Source organism: Platichthys flesus, chromosome 3 (assembly GCF_949316205.1).
Source record: "Platichthys flesus chromosome 3, fPlaFle2.1, whole genome shotgun sequence".
NCBI classification, from domain to species: domain Eukaryota; kingdom Metazoa; phylum Chordata; class Actinopteri; order Pleuronectiformes; family Pleuronectidae; genus Platichthys; species Platichthys flesus.
In genome coordinates this window covers 3,680,038-3,700,993 of record NC_084947.1, presented here as the reverse complement: position 1 = coordinate 3,700,993, position 20,956 = coordinate 3,680,038, and the positions used below count along the sequence as shown (strand labels likewise).

Below are 20,956 nucleotides of genomic sequence, written 5' to 3'. Positions count from 1 at the left end.
AGCTAACCAGGAGAAGAATAGGCTCCCTGCTATTCTTCATATCTGTATTTAGACGTCAAGTAGCGCAATCTTCCTTGTAGATTAGAATAAACAGAGCAGGCAGGCGGGTTATCAGTATGTTTGGATAAAAAAGCTCAGAAGGCACCGGCGGTTATTTCTGCAGATTGGAATAATTTGAAAGTTGCTGGTAGATAAGTGCCTCTCCATGGTTTGCCAGTAATGACCAATCAATGCCATGTAGCCAGTGACAATAACTACCCTTTTAAAACCTCAAGTGCCTGTTTACATGGTGCTTTAGAAATTGTTGTTGTTTTTCCTTCATGCTGCTATTTCACACTTTCAAGAACCTTTCATGCTCTTTAAAACAGAACCTAACGAGGGTTGTATCAGTGGTTTCAGATAACAAGGGGCGAGGGTTCGGGAGAATGGAGGCTTCTGTTAATAGACAAGCAATCACCTTCCCCTGCTTATAGTGCCTTGGTACCTGTGATGTGTTTTTACAGCACTGCAGGTTCAGCGACTCTGACAGGGCAGCATATCACCTACCGTTGTCTTCCAGCAGCAGTCTGCGTTCATTAATAATTTGTGTTATTACTTTGCTGGGAAGAAAGTGGCTTCTGTGTCATTCTGAGTCACCGTCACAATATATTTGATGCAATAAACGCACGGTTTATTGTGCGTTTGTTGTTGCAACACTTTGCTATACATTTCTTAAGAATCGCTGCTTTGACATCCACTGACGTGAACAACAGAGCTATCCGTCAGTGAAGTGAAACTCCGAGGCAGCTCAGAAACACTCCAGCTCCTTTCTGCCCTCGGAGAATAAGGAGGCAATCTAAAGCTAATTATAATGAACAGCATGCAACAATAGCATTAGAGGTTTTTCTTTCCCCAATTTTTTTTTCTCTTCCAGGCGACAGCGTATCATTAATCCCATGGCAACCGATGCAGTGTCAATGTGAGGCACAGCAGGAACCCACTCGCGTCCTTCGAGCCAATCACAGCAAACGTGAATCAATCCGCGGCACAACCAGCGAGTGGAGTTCAGTCTCTGGCCTTGATACGATAGAGCACTTCCTGCATCTCTCCAAAAAGATTAGAACACTGGGCCTAATGGAATCTACGACGAACCCTTTCGCATTCACCAAATTTGTCTTACTCCGAAAATTAAATTTATGAGTTGTTCATTGGTTAATTTCTGTCTTTGTTCGCTTGAGAAAGATCCGACGTAAGGATTAGTGGTTTGAAATATAAATTGTCGGGTATTCTTATTAAAGTATTAAACAAAGCAAGGGCTCAGAGTTAAAAGGGCTTAAGTGACATTTCGCTAACTTGATAGAAGTTAGGAAAATATTACAATAATGTACGTCAAATATTCCTTCGCTGAAAAACCAGTTCTGATGACTGGTTTGCCAATCAGAGTTGGAGACGGACCATGAAGCACCCGAGAAAAAAGTTTCTGATACTCTGATAACTTGGCATTTAGAGGAAAGATTACAATCTAAAGAATTAGCAATCAACAGCAACGACAAACACAGACTTCTATCTTTCTTGCTAGAAAGGTGATAAAAGGTCGTCAATGATGTTTATGTCATTACTCTCTTTGCCAGAAGGGGGAGACAAAAGCCAGATTGCGAGACAGAGACTTTCTATGCAGAGGAAACCGATTTTCTTGTGTGTAAAGTGAAAGCGTTCAAACAGAGAGTGTGTGTTTGTGTGTTTGTTTACCCGTTTATGTAAGATTGTAATTTGTAATCACCGAACTTAATACATCTTGTTTTAAAAAAGAGACTTTTTGAAAAGCAAACCAAAAGTTTCATTCATCACAGTCCAGGAGCAACAGCCAGTGATTCCTGAGGGACTCGTAAGTTACACAAATATTAAACCACAGTTCTGATGCCTCCGCTTTTTCCTCCTTCGACTTCGCTTCACTGCTGCAACATTTAATCTGACTTAACCTCAACGCCTCAAGTAGCAGTGAGGAGAAAAATACAAAACTCCATCATGATTGAATGCGATTGTTTTGTCTCTCCCAGTTGGCAAAGGCCTCGAGTTGCTGATTCCACTACACTTTAATTTCTGAAGCTGCAGTTTGTGATGGTGTTTTGAATTATATTATTGTGACATGTTTGCGAGACCAAAAAAAACAACAACAACCTCTCACACAAAATTACAATGTTTCCCGATGACAGGAGTCAAGCCTTCAGTTTACTGTATGTTGCTTTTCACACTACGTCTGAATTAGCTTCGGTGTGAAAGGCATTCGCTGTTTTGTGTTTCTCATATTACTAAGTAGTAATTTTTTATCATACTAATCATATTTAATGTGTCTCTGAGAGGGTGCTAATCAAAAAATGAAATTATAATTATGTAGTGTGACAGTGTGAGTTACCATTAAAATAATGTGATGGTACCACAAGTACATGAAATTTCTAACAGTTTACGTGGAATAAAACTAACACTATTGCCTTTTTTTTCCATATTCATTTTGGCAGCTGTGGTAAAGGTCTCATATACATCAATATGAAATTATATTGGTATATCATCATAATTTGCCTTTTACACTGAATATATATGCAATTATTCTGCTGTAGCCTTCAATACTTAAACCCCTTTGTGTTGCTTGTGTTAAGTAATGAAATCAAATACCATTATAAGCAGAGGACCAGTTTAACTCAGCTCAAGAACACCAGTGAGCTTCTTGATCAGATCTCTCCCCAGCGCACTGCAGCAACAGACGTGAGGAACTCTCTGTCAAGCCGTCCATTAGTGATGTCTAGCCGCTAGAGGCCATCTGAGCAGAGAGGGAATACCTCATTGCCAGTGATGCATCTTGAAAAGAAACCACATATAAAAAAAGAATGTGCCTGTGAAATGATTTTTCTTACGGGGCCATCTTCTCTGAGTGTCCTCTCCCAGTGAGTTCTTCTGGCGTAAGAGCTCCATTACAATGATTTAGACTCCACAGAATGGGCACGCACTTGACTGAAAGCCCGAACGCACACACAGAAACACACACAGAGAAACACACACAGACATGCCTCAGGCCAAAGGGACCCATCAATTAGAGTGGATTCAGTCAAGTCATCATCGTCTTCCTCCTTTCTCTTCTCCTCCCTCGGTGCACAGAACTGGCACAATGGTCACTCGAGCCCTCTGAGCGCTTTCTAATGTGGAGCACTTGCATAAGAGTCCGTTTTTTTTACAGATAGAATAAACCACAGATTCCATCGGATGTATTGGGAGTGGATCTATGTCAGAGGTATATTTTGGGGATCACAGATTGGCAGAAAGGAGCTGAGGCCATCAAACTGTTCAAACTGTTCAAGCTGCTCAGTGTCCTGGAGACGAAGGCTGTTGTGCTCGACTGCTCGTCGGGAAGGGGGGGGCACGTTTACCTTGTGCTGTCAGATGTCATCTCGGGAAGGTGCTGGACATAACACACACACACACACACACACACACACACACACACACACACACACACACACACACACACACACACACACACACACACGCACACAATATGGTTTGTACAGCTATCCCTATTTGGAATTTCCATTGACCTCCATTCAGTCTGGACACCATATTCTTAACCTTAACCAAAACCACTCAATGCCTAACACTAACCTTAACCTAACCACAATTCACACCTTACCTCCAACCTCAACCAGGACCTCAGTAATTAGGTTTTTTCCTCATCAAGACCGCGATTCTGCCCCATGAGGTCCAGATATCCCTGTTATGTTATGTATGTCCAGATATGTTCTGCTTTTATTCTTTTTCTACAGCTGCTCTAATGCATCAGTCAGAGAAAACTGTTTAGGTTTAGGTAACTTCGTTGATACAGATGAGTGAGGTTGTTCGGATGCTTCTTCTTCAAGGTGGTTACATAGATTTGTCGTATTGTGACTAGGTTTTTGTCAAACTACTCCTACATGACTGCAGTCAACTCCTTTTTCAGCTCCTCAGCCTCCATGATGGGAACTCACATCAAATATGGGGAGAGCGTGGCCTAGAGGATAGAGCGGGTGTTCTGCAACAAGAAGGTTGCCGGTTCGAATCCCACTCTTTCCAATCTGCATGCCTAAGTGTCCTTGGCAAGATACTGAACCCCTAAAATGGCCCCTCAGAAATGCTGAGTGTTCTAAAAATGTAAGTCGCTTTGTACAAAAGCGTCAGCTAAATGACATGTAATGTAATGTAAAATAGGTCTTTAAATACGTCCCACATGAATGTGACCCTATGATAGAGACGTGATATAATCTGACCAATCAGAAAATCCATTTAAGTTGCTTTGTGAACTGAGTCTCGATCCAGATCAGACCCTTGAGGAGTGAGTTACAGGTTCTGTTTGCAGATTTCATGTTGACACTCCTGTGTACGGCTCAGTCTCTGGCTACACAATCTAATGCAATTCACTCCAACAGTTAATCTATCCCATCTGAAAACTTCTTGTGTTGCTCCACCGTGCTGTTCACTTCCTGAGCAGCATGTCTTGTAAGTGAATCCACTGATGGGTTTCTCCCGAGCCGGGGTCAGAGCAGCGGCCATATTGATTTTTCGCCTTTTATAAAGACAGTGGCAAACAAAACAGAGTCTGAATGCCACATGAATGAGAGGAAGAAGGTGTAGCCTGGAGGTATCTGTTCTCCCCCGCCACCCCACGTCTCTGTCTGCCGCTCTGTTTACCCTGAATGCATCGCTCTGCCTCTGTTCCAACCATCACTGTCACCCCGTCTCCGTCTTCATCTTCATCTTCATCCACACATTCTCCTCTGTGTGGATAGCAATTTTTAAACAAGCTAAACAAAGAGACGTTATGAAACCGAGCTCCACAGAAGACATGTGTGTTTGTTGTGTGAAATTCTTTGCCGTGCAGCTGTGGATTTCTCTGACAAGTTTAGGAGCAGTAGACTTAAATGGGCTGCGTGCTGCAGAACAGGGATTATCTACCCGTGCCTAAAGCTCATTAAATTGTCCTTTTTATGCAGTGTGTTTAATTTTATCTCGTTTATGTGAATCACTGGGGTTGATAGGCAGAGTATGAATCAGTGCACAGATATGATGCTTAGTGGCAGAAGACAATTGGGCGACTGTGTGTGTCTCAGCCTGTCTGATGATTTGAAGTGGATCTCGATAAACAGTCCATCATCAGATATAAAAAACAAAATGTATACAAACGTTACACAAGGATCCATTGATACTGCTTTTTTTAAATAAAGCAGATATTTCCTGAAACATAATTGGAAAAAGTTAATTTTGAAATACTGAACAAGAAACTCCCCAATCTCCAAAACAAATACAGTCAGGTCATGAGTTGAATAACTCTTCAATTAACCCCTGAGAATTTAAATGTAGCTGCAGACCTTGTTTTGCTGGCATTAGATTATGGGTCAGTGTTTATTTCTATTTTCCGTTGATGGGCTCATGTAACCACAAAGATCTGTCAATTAATTTCTTATTCACCGACTGTTAGTTGACCTGTAACCGGTTGACTGAACCCATGTTGTTCAGTCAATTAACCAAAGCTGCAGGAGTGAACATAATAATTTAAAAACCTTGTTAAAGCCTAAAAAAATAATGACTTTTTATATTCAAAGCCTTCCCTTTCCAACCAGTTAACAGGATAATTAGTGACACGGAGTCTCTCTCTGCATCAGCAGCAGACATGAGGCATCACCTACCAGCTCGTCTTAATTACCCACTGTATTTATAGATAATGCAGTTAGCCTTGAGGGGCTGGAAGGCCGCGTCACAGGTCGAGCTACACAACAATCACATCGACCGCATCCCTGCACTCTTTCATACAGGCTAGTTCTTTAACCATGCTAATGAGCGTGCTGGGTGTGTAGCGTTACAGGAACCACTAAAGTGTTATCCAGTCATATCTAAATCTCTTGGATGCTCTGTAATAAAGTATAAACGCATTAATAACATGAGAAAAATCCAGCAGTTTTGTTTTTGCACAAACACTGAATATTATATGTACAACAACACAAAGACAGAAGTGACCCCCTCCTATTTGTCCCTGAAGTCCGTTAATTCTTCGTGAGCCTCACAACACGAGCGCTGTCCTGTCAGATGGCGGCTCAGGAGCCGACCGGCAGCTTGTCTTCAGGGGCTCGGTGCAGCGTTGTGTAGCTCAGCATGACAATCATCATGGATGAGCGTTATCCTGTGTCCTTGGGACCCATGGAAAGAAAGTCTGATACACACAGTCGGGTCTTATACCCTGTGGTTTATTTTCCCCGATGTGGACTCGTGATTTTAATGTTGAAAGACGGGAGAGTCCTTGTACCCTTTCCTCGTTCAGCTGATCTCTCCTTCACACGGTCCCCCCCTCTCGTCTTCACCTACCTGTTCTAGTGCCATGGCACAAATTAAAATAAGTTAGTTATGGCTGCTTTGTACTAAAGTTGTAAATTGAGCTGCGCTGTTGCACAAGTTCATCATGATTGCGGTGCCTCTGTGCACAATTACTTGGTATAAAAACATGGTTTACTCAAACCTCTAAGCCACTATAACAATTTTGATTAATACATGTAAATCAGAACTTTGTTTTTTATCTGCCACAATAAACAAAAACAACAATGATCAGCTTCCAGCTCAGCAGGCGGGCAGTGTTATTTTGGCCAAATCTGTGTGTGAGTGAGAAAAATAACTCAACACATCGATGGATTTTCATCCATCTTGGAGGTAATATTATGTTCAAGGTTATCTGGTAATCGTCTGATCAATATATTGAGTTTATATTGATCAGAAAATGATTCCCCATCATATGAAGAAGAGAGAAAATAATATCATGCGTAGTTTAACTATGGATTATTCCAGGTATTTGACGATAGACGAAAGCTTATTTAGATCAAACAAATTATGACACAATGAAATCAGGAAATCATATTTGGGCTGAGTGATATGACTTCACATCAATATCACGATTATTTCAAATGTTTACCTCGAGGATGATTAAATCACGATAATTTTTCGTGTCTCATAAACTCTACAGCGAATCCAACAAACACAAAGTAAGTTTTAAGTCTTGCACGTGTCAGTAGGGGGGTGAGGAGGGAGACACCATCTACAGCTTGTGTAGATTAAACAGTAGTTTGTCATTTAATCATGTTACGATAATGTCCTCAGGAAATATTAAGGTATAAAAAACAAGTTAGCATTGCCTGATTGTGTATCTACAGTGCATCCATGATATTTATCACCACTCTGATGCTTTTCACTCGTTCTGTGGTAAACAAACTACTTTTCATATTTCTATTAACCTGAACATGCATTAAGCCACATTAGATTCAGGCTGGTTGTGAGGAATCATCTTTATTGTATCTCTGCAACTCGATGGAGGAAGAGGAGTTATGAGCTGCAGGATGATGGGTAATTACCCAGAGAGACTGACTGCTGAGACACTTTCCTACACGAGTCCAGCCTTCTCTCTCTCTGTGACAGCGCTGATAGGGAGATGGGAATCCATTTACACCCTGAATGATATGCTAATAGAAATATTCAGTAAAGCAACATCTCACTACATCTCCAATCAATCTGCTCTGCTTCTCCGTGAAGACAAATCCATCATTGAGATAGTGGTGCTGTTATTTGTGGGTGTCTGGATGATGCAGGGTTCAGTTTAACAACACACCAGGCCCCCCACACACACACACACCCTGAGTGGCTGCTGCTGTGTGCATGAAACACTCTCCTGTTGTTCGGCTTTCATCAAACAGTGTAATGTGTGTATTTACTTTCAGATACAACAGAGGATGATCCAAATACTGTTTGACTTGAGGTCAATCCGAGACTGAAAATAGTAAAAAAAAAAAATCAGGACATATAAAGATGGAGGACATGACAGCTCCCGAGAAGTGAAACCAAATAATCTAGATCACCTCCTGGTGGCTGGCTTTGGTACAGGTCATAGAACCTGCCTCCACAATGTTATTGGATGGGACATGAACCAAACTTAAGTAAAAATACTTACAATAAATAATTTTTTGTCATGATTGACAGGTGAATTAAGGTCCTGTCAATAATCTCACTCAATGAATCATTATTCAGTCTCAGCTGTCAATCAAGTAACTAATTTAAACTGCGCTTACTTGAAAATGAGCACTGGAAGATACATCAGTGGGATTAGAACTACATAAAATGACCACCAGGGGCAATCATGATGTTTTTCGGCTTCATTTTTAGAAGGTCAAAAATGTTGTTCAAGGTCGTTCATGTCGTATATTTTTTATATATTTTTCTAGTTTGGTTAGTGCTCCATCTGAAAGCATGGACCCAAAGTACATGTTTACAACATATACTACCACCAGCCACCAGGGGGCGATCAGGATGTTTTGACTTCACTTTTGGCAGCTGCCCATCTTTACATATATGTTGTAGACCCTGAAACATCACTGAGAGAGTTTAAAATAAAATGCGTGTTTGTTTCTCTTCTCTTTATTTTTTCGATACACCTGCATCATTTCAACCTAATTCTTCTTTTTCCCAATAATCGCCTCTGACATTTAGTCAGTAAACATCTGCTGTTGGACATTGATCCTCACAAAAATGAATACTTGTCAAAACAGTCTGCAAACATCAATTCAATGTCCCCCTTTTTTCACCTTTCTACATGTCATAAATCTCTCTCTTGCCCTCCTCCTGATCTGGAGGCTGTAATTGTTGCAGCATGTGAATGAAAGACAAACTTCTGTGTGAACGGACGATTGAGTCTTATCTGATATTATCCCTCCAGGTACAATCTGTTCTGAGGAAGTAAGAACTGCAGCTTGATGATCTGTTTCACACCTTTTCATGATGCATGATGAGGCAAAATATAATGTGGGTGCAGCTAAAGCCGAGATGTGTATGTGTTCGACTTTCTATAAGGAAACATCGGCTCCGATAGAAGAACCCACAGGATCCAACCAGAGAGAATAAATATATAAAAAGATGCTCTGACAAAAAGATGAATCACACATGTTCAGGAACCAGAAGTTGTTTACTGACCATTTCTCCAAGTTTCACATTTGTTTGAGTTTTCACGGCTAATTAACGGAACTCTAAAGTTCATACACCCTGAAATCGTGACATAGCACACAGAGAGAGAGAAAAACACATTATTTCTATAATGAAAACTTTTTTTAAAAGTAAGCTTGGCTGCTCTGAATGCTGCAGTGACAGCTCATCCCCAGATAATACCAGTGGTTGACTTCTATTGAAGTTATGCGGAGGTGTGCGTGCTCAAAGTGGAAATGAAAAAGAAATGAACAAATGCATTGAAAAGAAAATACTCCTCTGTTTTCTCTCTATTTGAAATAAAGGATGACGTAAAACTTTTCAGTCAGTTCACCAGAGACCAAGAATAACTTTTATTATTCATCAGTGTGCAGAAGCGGCACAAAAAGAAACTTATCGACTTTAACTCTCATTGGTAAAAAAAGAAAAAAGAAAGGAACATTATGTCTCTGAACAATTTGCCTTTTTCCCTTTCTTTTTGTATAGATTGCGAGATTGTGACTTTTATAAAAAAATCCATAAAGGTGAATGCAGCTCCTCTAACAAAAACAATTACTGTCAGGTGGAGATCTGACGCTGAAAAGCCATCAAGCCTCGCCAATAACTTTTCATATATTCCCCCTGCTGCTTTACAAAAAACCCACTCATTTGTTATTTAGTTTGAAAGGATGCACTTCACGCTCATTACCGGCTCCGAGGAGGTTTTGTTTTTATTGCTATTTGTCTGTTTGTTTATTTTACGCAATAACTACTCAACTGCTTTTATTGAAACTTGTTTGAAGGTATAGGGATATATAAATATGTCTGTAACTATTTGTTTGTTCGTCATCAGTAGAGTAACTCTGTAATGCTTTGTTGTTTTGCTGAGAAAATGGAGGACGCTACCGTGTGTGCGATCATTTATCCGAACTTCTTTGAGAACACAAGCTGGTTACAGGCCAAAGATTGAATTTGAATGAACTGTTGGGCCTGGGAGCTCTACTGAGTCTGAGCCATTCTAGTCTGCAGCTAATTTATATCAGCTTACCCAGAGGACGTTGTGTTTCAACTTGGCATTCATTGGTGCTGTGCTATGAATTTAAAAGTGGAAATTATTTTTCCTGCAGTTACACCCCGTGTCAGTAGGGGGTGCTGCAGCCCCCTCAGATCCTCTTCTTCCAGCTTTCTTGAGAAGTCAGTTCATTTTCTTTTTGAACAAGTTTTTCATTTGTTGTGGAGCGAGATTCAAAGTACCTCAGTCTGAGATTAAGTTATGTGTTGATGTTGTATTGATGTGTTGTCTTTACCGTGAGCGTATAAATAGATAGATAGATTACTTTATTCATCCCCGAAGGGAAATTAAGTAAATGTCAGTTCTGGACCAATTGACGAACAGCGTTAAGTCTATTATACTACATGTAGCTGTGTATCACTTCAAAACTAATTACTGTCCCTAAGTGCAATTCTCTCCATGAAAATACCAAGGCCAACACATGAAATGGTTGTCACTCCGCAGTTTAATTACTTTTTCCGCGGCAGCGTTGTGTCCTTCAGCTCAACTTTCCATATAAAACCTCTGCTGGCAAAGGCACTTCATAAAACCACTCAGCAGGAGGAAGTCCACCCCGGCGCCCCCGGCACAGCCCTCCAATATAACCTCGGCTTCGTCTCACAGCAGAAGCGTCTGTTTGACATTCACCACCATAAACGAAACATATTCCGTGTTTTGCCGGAGCTGCGTTGTGGTTTGATTCGAGAGCTCCTCTGCTACATCTTTATGCAAAGCACACTGATGAAGCAGCCACTTATCATAAGTGGCTGGCATTGTCATACATCAAGGTTTCGTGTTATCAGCTAATATATGCATTATCAATCCCGACCAGGTACCGCGCTAGGTCTCTGTGCATATCTATTAGCAGGCGGAGATATTAATTCCCGCCCATGCCTACAACTACTCATCAGGGGAAAAGAGAGAAGTTCACATTACAGCGTGGTCGGTACAGTGTGTGAAAACTTTTGTTTACTGCACCTTGTTTACATTGCAGCGAGGGAATATCATGTGATTATCCATGTTAATCCTGGATGCAGATAGAATCCTGCACAGATCTCATTTATACCAATATCTCCGGTTAATGTAATGTGATTATTTATAATCTGCATTTAGGATGTCACAATACCAGATGTTTGAGCACCAGTACCATTGGAATTCCAAGGACATGGAGGCAGTAGAATAGGGTGAAAATTGGAAATGTGAAGTTGTGATTTTTGTCCTGGCTCCCACAATTGCCTCAATTCCAAGAGTTGCTGTCTACTGTGTTGGTCTTTCTTATTCTTCTTTATGTCAGGCTGTTGTTTTCATGCTGCCCCATCAGAAAGAATCACATCCCCAGTACATAAAATAGCTTAAGTTTTCTCCGGTTCCTACAAAACTAAAAATAACACAGTCACATTTTCACAATTTGGCCATCGATTTGGTAACAGAGGTTAATTTCACGTAACTATTCACACAGGCTATACTAGTGTAATTGTGTGAAAACTTACACATCAAAATAGTTAAGTAAGTAATAAAAGATCTAATATTACCCATAAATTAGTAATAATGCAGTAATAGACTAAATGTTTGACAAAAATCGAGTAAAATAGGAATACTCATAACAAAGACCTAATAATAACAAGTAAATATGTCATAATAATAGTGAAGGTTGCTAACTTGTGTGTGTGTGTGTGTGTGTGTGTGTGTGTGTGTGTGTGTGTGTGTGTGTGTGTGTGTGCGTGTGTGTGTTGCTTATGTTTATGTTTGATTATAAAAGTAGTTTATTTACTGTCGGTTGATTACACTATTAATCCAGGAGTCTTATGACCTGCGGGGGTGCGAGTCAGGGGCGTCCTTTGCACAGGCTGTTGTGTGGACGTATTGTGTCCTTTAGAAAGCTCACCGCTGGGTGGACAGCCCCTGCAGGCCTGGCAGGTGCTGGAGCAGGTGTTGAAGTAGCCTGTGAGAGGTGTGGAATATATAACATATACTTATAAAAACTAGTTTCAAATCAACGAGGAAAAGAACTGCTTCTAAAATTGCCATAATCTTGAAGCAGCAGATGTGTGCAAACTGAAAATGTACAACCCTTTGTTGAAGTCATTCACACAGAGCCAAAAACATACGAGAATAACACAGATTAGTGTTTTTTAAGCATGAATGAATTCATAAAGTCCTTGAAGTTAGTTTAGCAGCAATCCTCTGCCTCTTCAGAAAAGATGTTAGTGTCCCAAAAGTGAGGTTGTTCTACACGGTGTCTTTCTGATATCCAGTATCTGAGTCAGCGGCTTCACGTGACAGCTTATAAGCAACGCCAGGCGTCTATATATAGCATTTTATTCTTTAAAGAATCACACAGACGTTTCTGATGTAGCCTAAACATTCTAGTAGCTTTACCCACATCAATAATCCCTCACAAGATTTCTAAGTGTGGTCCCTCACGTTAGAGCAGCGGATGATATGGAGCATTAGAGACGGCGAGAAGAAGAGCAGAGAGATAGAGGAGGTAGAGCTGGGGAGGAGACTAGAAGTGTAGCAGCAGAGTAAGAAAAGTATCTGAAGACAGGAGAAGAACTGAAAACCCCCCGGGGGAGGGCTGTGTCAGCCACATGCTCCGGTAGGTCCTTACAGAGCCGGGCCTTTTGTTATGCTGATTTACTCGGCCTTTTGTCCAGCACACTGATGGAGTGTGTGTGTGTGAGTGTGAGTGTGTTTGTGAGTGTGTGTGAGTGTGTGTGTGTTTGTGAGTGTGCGTGTGCGTGTGAGTGTGAGACAAGAGGACAAGAGTGCAAGAAAGACTTTACAACATCCTGCAGGCTACATGTAGAGGAGACGTATCAATGTATTCAGGGGATAGAAAAAGAAAAAGAATAGCATCACAAATAAAGATCTTAATTTCCTTTCAGCCGTTGTGCAGCTACAGGTGTAAAGAGATGTGATGTCATCATACACAGTGATAGTGACAAAAATGTTTATTGGTCCTAACAGAAAATCTGATTGGTTCACCATCAACAATAGTGATGTGGTCGTGAAAGAAGGTTCAATATAACAGAGAGAAAAAAGGGAATTATGTGACAAAGCTGTTTGTCAAAAAACTAAAATTATATATTACAGGGAGTTATAGAACTTTTCAAAACCATTATCCAGTCATTGGGATCTAAAGATGTTCAGTTTGAAATGATATAAAACAGAGAAAAGCAGCAAATCATCACATTGGAGAAACTGAAATCAGAGAAAAACACATTGATCCATTTATAAATCACTTCAACTCTACTACTCAGTGACAAAGGAATGATAAAAGTAAAAATATGGATGGATGGAAGAAAGAGAAGGCAGAACTAAAGGGTGGAAAAGAAAGAAAGATAGAAAGAAAGAAAACATTGAAAATGGAAAATGAATAAAAAAAGAAAGAAACATTTAAAAATGAAAGAAACAGGAAGAAAGAGTAGAGAATCATTAAAATCAAAGTCACGAAAGAAGGAATATTTTTTATAAAAAGAAAGGGGGAGGGAAAGACAAAGGAAAATGTAAAACAAAAAAAATCATGAAAGAAAGAAACATGGATTGATGAAAGAAAATAGAATAAAAGAGAAAGAAAGAGGAACTAATGGAGCCACAGGAGGAGAATTGAACCTTGAGTCAACAGTCGAGTGAGACAAGTGTAACAGAGAGACATGAAGAGAGAGAGCGAGCGAGGATGACAGGAGGTGTCCCTCTCCCCTGCGTCCAGCCCCCGACTTTGACGTCAGAGGCTGAGAGACACAAAACAAGCCGCTCTCAGCTGAGCTCCTCACTCGATTCCCAGACTCACACACTCACACACCCTCCGACGCACAATCCTCCTCAGACACGCCACCACTCGTCCCTCAGCACCTGCTCCGTGCTCGACCAGCCGCACGTGGACGTGGACTCATCCCCACAAACACACACCCCACTGCACTCCAACCACCAGGACACCACTTGGTCTCCCACTGTCCAGGACTGAAACCATGCTTCGTCTCCCCCGGGTGATGCCTGATTCTGTGTGAAGCTGCCGACGGAGAGCGCACAGGCTGGGGGGGGGGAAGGAGGAGGAAGAGGAGGAGGAGGAGGAGGAGGAGGAGGAGGAGAAGAAGCGCTCAGACCCCCGGCGCCCCAACCCAGACCCCATCCCAAAGAGCAGCAGATGTGAGAGGAGGAGAGGCGGAGAGAGAGAGAGAGTAGCACAATCTCCCCTTACCCCTCCTTCCCTCATCCTGGAGAACAATACCCAGGCTCCAGTGGCAGAGGGTCAGCTTTTGTCCCTCGCCCCAGTGAAGAGCAGACAGACGCGCTGACACATTGACCCGCGGCTCGGTCAGGACGCAGCAGCACAAAGAGACGCTGCTCGCCACACGGCTTCATTCAGTACTTGGACAGCTCCTGTGTAACAACCACCGGGACTGTGGAGCTGGGGGATTTTCTTATCTTGTCCATGAGTGAGTAGAGACTCGATCTGAAGCCGGTTTGGTTTGGAGAACTACAAATGGAGCTCCCGTGTTCGCTGCCGCTCGGCCCCTGTGGCCCCTGTGGCCCCGCTCCCTCCCTGGGATCGCAGGGCAGCTCGGCCGGCCTCTACCAGCTGGAGGAGAAGCAGCTCTTTGAGAAGTTTTGGAGGGGCACTTTCAAGGCGGTGGCCACCCCGAGACCGGAGAGCGTCATCGTGGCCAGCATCACCGCACGGACCAGGGTGGCCAAGTGAGTTCTCTACCTTCTCTGGGTTTTTACTTGACTTGAATATCCAGCTGTGTTGTCGAGGGTTGACAAGCTTTTGTTTCTGAGCTCGAAACTCAACTGAGGAACAGAGGTTGTGGAGGGATTGATGAGAATGAGGCTGTTTTTATAGAATCAGTGGTGACTTGAGCGTTTTACTTCAGAGGGGGAGCTAGACCAGTATATGCATATGCAAAACAATCTAGAAAAAGAGTATAAAGATATTACAACAGTGACTTGTGTTTGTGACAGTTAAAATGGTCATGATGTCCAATGATCAGGATGAAAATCGTTGACTCTGACCTTCTCTTGCAATGTTCTTCTCGAACATCAGATTTCTATTCCTGCGTTTTTTGTCAGTTCAGACTCTCGGCAACTCCGGTCTCCATCTTCGATCAAGTTCAGGAAATCATTCTGAATCCTTTTACTAAGAATATATCTGTAAATGTGTTGTGACCTTTCTGCTGCATACAGCTCAGTTCGTGGGACGAGTCCTCTTTACTGCCACCTGTTGGGTGCTAGCATTCAATGCTCTTCGGGAGCAGGAAAAAAAAAGCTCTCAGGCGGGAAATGGAAAACCTTCCAGTAACTTTAGACAAGGTAGAACATTTGTAACTGCATTTTTTATTTGTAGATTATACACTGTACTATATATTTATCTTTCTCATTTTAAATTAATATATACTGTATATTGGGCTTATTCAGTGAAGATTGACGTAGAGGGTGGTGGGGCGGCACCCGGGTGCCCTCTATTGTCCAGCTGTGATTGGCCAGAACCTACAAACCTTCCTTCTCCATCATGTTAACTGTTGTATCTGCTTCAGACTGTCACAGCCCAGAGGTTCTCGAATTCAACATGAATCATTCTTAGAGAAGTCCAGATCCGATCTTTTAATAAGAGGAAGTTGATGATATTTACTAAAAGGTCAGTTGAGCAAGTCAAAGCACATTAACTTCTCTTCAGTGTCTTTTCATATCTACAGTGAATTGTTCGTTTCCAGCTTTAGTCCAGTCTTGGCCCAGATGCATGAACGTTTGTACACATTCACATGTTCCCTCTACGTTTGTGTGTCTGCGGTCGGACACGTGACATGTAGCCAAACACAGCCGGCGTGAGAAATGTGACGTTCAGTTAATTGTTCCCTTTAAAGGTCACACAGCGTCTTCATGCCTCTAAAGTCAGACATGCTCCCTCTTCTCCCTGTGACACGGCTTTGTGCCGCTGTCCATGATGAAGGAGCCCCTCACCTTCTTCACCTGCCCCGTCCAAAGGTTAGCTATATCACCCCCGGACGGGAGGACGGGGACGGATGAACATTTGTTGCCCTTTCCACTCCTCATCCCTCTTCTCCTCCTCTTTGCTCCCGTCCAAATGATCCACCATCGTTTGCTGCCATTGACGACTGGTTCTGTTTTGGGATCACGCCCCGGCTCCGTTTGTCTTCACATCCCCATCAGTGACACCGCTTCTTATTCGAGAAAAATCTTAATATTCAGACTGGTGGAAGATTCACTTGACCACACTCGCAGACACGCACATTTGTACTGGGCATACTAACATATCGGAATGCAGAGGCTTGCCTGGGTGACCTTTGAATGGTTCTGACACCCGCTATCAACCTTCTCTTATGTGAAATTAGCTATGTTAATGAGGATAAGAATGGTCCATTTCATCCGACATCAGCACAGGCGGCAGAAAGACACGCTGAAGCAGATAATGTGTCTTTAATGGCTTCGGTTACAGCTGGGCCGTAATGCTGCAAATAGCCTGGTTGTAATGGTTTTTATTAGCTGGTGGGATATAATGAAAAACACTTTTTGTTTCCGGAATATGAAGGAATATGTCTTTGTTTCATCTAACCCAGTAACTACAGCCCCAATTCTCTACTGTCAGCCAACCATTAAAATCAGTTTGGGGGAAAAGTGGCTAAAAATTTAAACACAGCAAATGAACCAATAAAAAAAAAATGATTAAATTAAATGTAATGTGGCTGGCTGCCATGAACTGAGCAGCCTTCTTTAAAAATAACTGGATACTCTGGAGCGGCGGGGGGGCAGCTGTCTCTTCAGCTTTAGCTATCCTCAAGTGGCTCGGCCTCTCCACGGGGGACGGTCCGGCTGACAGTGAGGACGGTGATGACGGCGCCGTGGCAGAAGCTGGCAAGAGCGAACGTCCCCAGAGAGCAGACGTAATGTGGATAATTCGCCCGGGTCCGTTTGTGAAAGACAACAGACCCCCCCCCTCCTCTTGCTCTCCCTCTTTGTGTATTTGCAGGAGGGAGAGAGACGCACCGGGACTTTTGGGTGATACAGATTGTAAATAATGAGTAAAACACAACAAACAAACACAACACCCAGAGAATACGGATGCAGGAGAAGGTTCAGCCATTCCTCCCTCCCTCACTCCCTCCCTCCCCTCCATTCCTCGATGCGCTGTTGATTCTGCCGGAGCAGAAAGTGGATGGGGAATGCTTAGACCATCAGAATGCATGGCCTTAGGCTCGGTCCTTTGCTTCTCTCTCTCTCGCTCTCTCTCTGCAAGAGGAAACATTGTTATTCACTGTGGATAACTGAGGGGGTGATGAACAATTGCAGTGCAAGCGAGGGGGGGCATTATGTCCAACGAGCAGAGAGGCAGAGAAGAGAGCAGACAGACGGAGAGCCACAGGGAGATGTTTCATGTTCAATCAGCACAAGTCCTTTTTCCATTTGTACCGGCGTCGCCTCTCCTCTCCTCTCCTCTCCACTCTCCTCCTTCTCCTTCTCCTTCTCCCTCGCTCCTGCTCCTGAATCGAAAGTGCTGGAGGGGCCCGTGAGCCACAGAGGAGTAATTAGAGTTTGTTGTTCTCCCTCTGTCCTCCCTGTCTCCTCCTCTTCGGGCCAGTCACTCAGAGGAGGGGAGGAGTTCACTTGCTCGGTGCAGCGGGGTGGGGCCTCGCTCGAAGCCATTATAACCCTGCAAGCTGTTTTGTTCATGGGGGGGCTCCTCATTAAATATGCAGCGGTGTGTGTAGAGTTGTGTGTGTGTGTGTGTGTTTTGCTGCCATGTAATTGGGGTCTTGTCCAACTCTGTGGCAGATGGCAGGCTGCAGAAAGTGCACTGCAAGGGAGGAGGCAAATTGTGTGTGTGTGTGTGTGTGTGTGTGTGGAGGCAGATGCAGTTCTGTGGATGAAGTTTGGAGGCTTGTACTCTGACATCATTAGTGGGGATATACAAGCTTCAGTTATGCATTAAAAAAGGAAAGTGTTGAGTATGTTATGGATCTGAAATGTCCAGTCACAAAACTTTTGTGCAACAACAAAGATCGTGACAGTTGAGGAGGTTGTGATAATGTCGCTCTTAAGAAAGAGGCAGAAGCGTCTGTTTGTCCCTGTTTCCGGGCAAAGTAGCTTCATCTACTTGTCTTATGGTTTCTCACCACATTTGCAAAATCTGTGCTCATATCTGATATTTAATATGGATGATCTTTAGAGTGTAATATTTGTTTATAAATGTACAAACCTTTTAAACCTGCTGCTGCTTTGCTTTGTGCATTTCATTCGCTTCCTCTCCACAGTCATGGTGTCTCAGGCTCACATGTATTTCCTATATAACCTTTCATATCCTCATCCTTTAAGAAGATGGTTTTGTTTTTCTGTCAACATTCTGTCTTGGGTTTAACTTTCTGTCCTGATCACCTTGGCCTGTAACGCACGATAGCACACATCAGTTCCCTCACATACACACATGAGCGATCACACACAGGAGAGTGGGAATGAATGAATGGAGGATATATACTCTGGTCTCAAAGACATCATGGAGTCACAGTCAGAGCTCCCACTGGGACGATGCATCTCCTTCTCCTCCCTCCTCCTCCTCCTCCTCGGAAAGAATGACAAACATCATTTAGTGATGGACGAGGGCTTTGTCAGCTGTTATACATCTCTCTGTCTGCACGTCTGCTCTGTTCATCGCTGAGTTATCTGTACCCAACTTCTCTCCCTCTCCTTACATCAGTATCTCTCTCCGTCCTCGGTATCTTTCCGTGTGCGTTGAATGTGTCGGTGTCATATGACTGCGTGCAGCTGCCGAGGCACGCCGACAGGAGAGTACGGAGACGATGGGGACTCTGCCTGCAGGAATCTGACTTATCACCCAAACAGGCTCACATGTGATATTGATTCCCACACTTGCCAGTCCGTTTGAATCCAACTACTGACTCTGTGGCTAAGCACCTATAGGGCTTATAGCAGGATGCAGGGTTTGCATGAGAGAAGCATTGAAGCTGAAGCGGCGATGTTAATTAGTGGACTGGATTTATATTTGATATGGATTTACTGCACGGCAAATCCATCGTGTCGAACCAGATTAAAACCTGCTACTGATACACTCTGGAAGATTTAAGTCCTGGTCGATGGGACGACATTTGTAGCTACTGGTGGTAACATCACATGTGGTTTAGTACTTCAACCCCATGGCATTGAATCTGTCATCGATCAAATGGTGAAGGCCACGTACTGCATGAGCATAGTCACCTGCAGCAACCCATTTTTCGGCCCAATGCATACCATCATCTCTCTTCTAGTTGACTCTGAATAATAATAAGAATTGTTTCGAAAGGTTTTCAACGAGTTATTCAATAACATAGTTAGAAGTTGGTATTGTGGAAAAGGAGACAGCAATCACGAGAGTCCAAATGGGACAATCATACGACGATAACTGTATTAAAAAGCTGTTATGTTTAACCAATCACCTGGGAGGCTACTGGTCGTACCAGGCTACGTGAGCCTGAAGCAGTGTTTTAAATTGAGCAGTGGATTGTTTTGATGAATAATTTGTGAGAGGAAAATGTGTAATTCCAAAAAATTGACTGTAGTCTAGCTGTGCTGTATTGTGTTAGTGGGAAATTAAACTGTCATGCAGTCACCATGATGGCAACCTGCAGTGGCTGCGCTCACTGTTCCAGTGAACACTGAAGGCTCATATTACTTTCTACCAGCAAGATACAAGAGAACCAACTTGAATTCTTTTTTCATACCGCTCTTTGTATTACAAAACTAGATTTCGATCCCACACTGCTTCCCCACGTCATCAAACCAGGTCTTTTGTTATTGGTTTTGATTGAGAGACCCACTTGATGCAGAAGTTTCATAATGTGCTTTTAAAAATGCCATTTTTTTTATAATAATAACAAAGACATTACCTGGACTATAGCACAAAGTATAATATATATAATATATCAGACAGGGGTGAGGTTTAAAGTGTTACTGATTAATTCCAACCACTCAACAATCAAATGGTGATATCTCCTGCTTTGGAAGATTTTACTTTTCCAAATGTCACTGCGTCACATTATCACAAGCTGAGACATTAGTTCAGCTGGATCGAAACATCCATAGATTTCTGGGAGACATGATGCTGCACTCGATTGTAAACTTGTGATAAATTCTTAATGTAGCCTGAGCACGAAGGGAAACTGACTGTGCCTGAAAGCAGTGAGTCCCAGTGGGAGCTCAAAAAACTCTTTGATATTTGAATCCAGACCAATCTCACTTTATTCACATAAAAAGATGTGAGGTTTGTTTGTGGTTATGAATCAGACGATGGAACCGCTCTGGATCCTGTTTACACCCACGTATACATACACACATTCTCTGTATTGTTACGGGATGCTGTGGTTCCGTGCATCAAAACCCCTCAAGGCGTCCAATTCCAGCCACATAGAGAAACATGCCTAAATAGAATCAACTTACACAAATCTGTGTGCAGTTTCATACCGTTCATCGTTCATCATGCCAGGCAGCGTGAAGGATAATACGAGGCTGCAGCCGAGAGAAAAAACATAAATAGAAATAAAACGAGATAAACTCTGAAGAACACAAAACAGAATGTGGCGACAGAGTGACAAAGATAGCTCTGGAACATCTGGCAGATTAAAAGCAGTTGGACGCGATCGTGAGCGACCAAGACAACATTAGCGAGACATTCTGAAGAGTTGATTATGAGCTGTCGACTTGGAAACAAGCTAAATGTAAAAGGAGAAGCTGGAGCACAAAGAAAGACGTTTCATGTTTACACTGTAAAGTCTTTAGAGACACTTGTAAAGACACTTTTTTCCCCATCAAACTTTGTCTCTATAAGACGGCCAATATTAATATATCTTGGTTTCGGCAGCGAATATATCGTAGAACTGGGACTCAGTAGAGCGCTGCCTCCGCCAA

The 20,956-nt window shown here is 42.6% G+C and overlaps 1 protein-coding gene across 1 annotated transcript in view; it reads left to right on the top strand.

Annotated features, from left to right (window-relative positions):
- The first annotated feature begins 13,838 nt into the window (after window positions 1–13,838).
- srrm4 (serine/arginine repetitive matrix 4) overlaps window positions 13,839–20,956 on the top strand; it is a 51,543-nt gene continuing 44,425 nt past the window's right edge. The window contains exon 1 of the mRNA XM_062381429.1: window positions 13,839–14,740. Coding sequence (XP_062237413.1) covers window positions 14,529–14,740 — 212 coding nt within the window. The 5' untranslated portion in view covers window positions 13,839–14,528. The remainder of the gene's footprint in view (window positions 14,741–20,956) is intronic.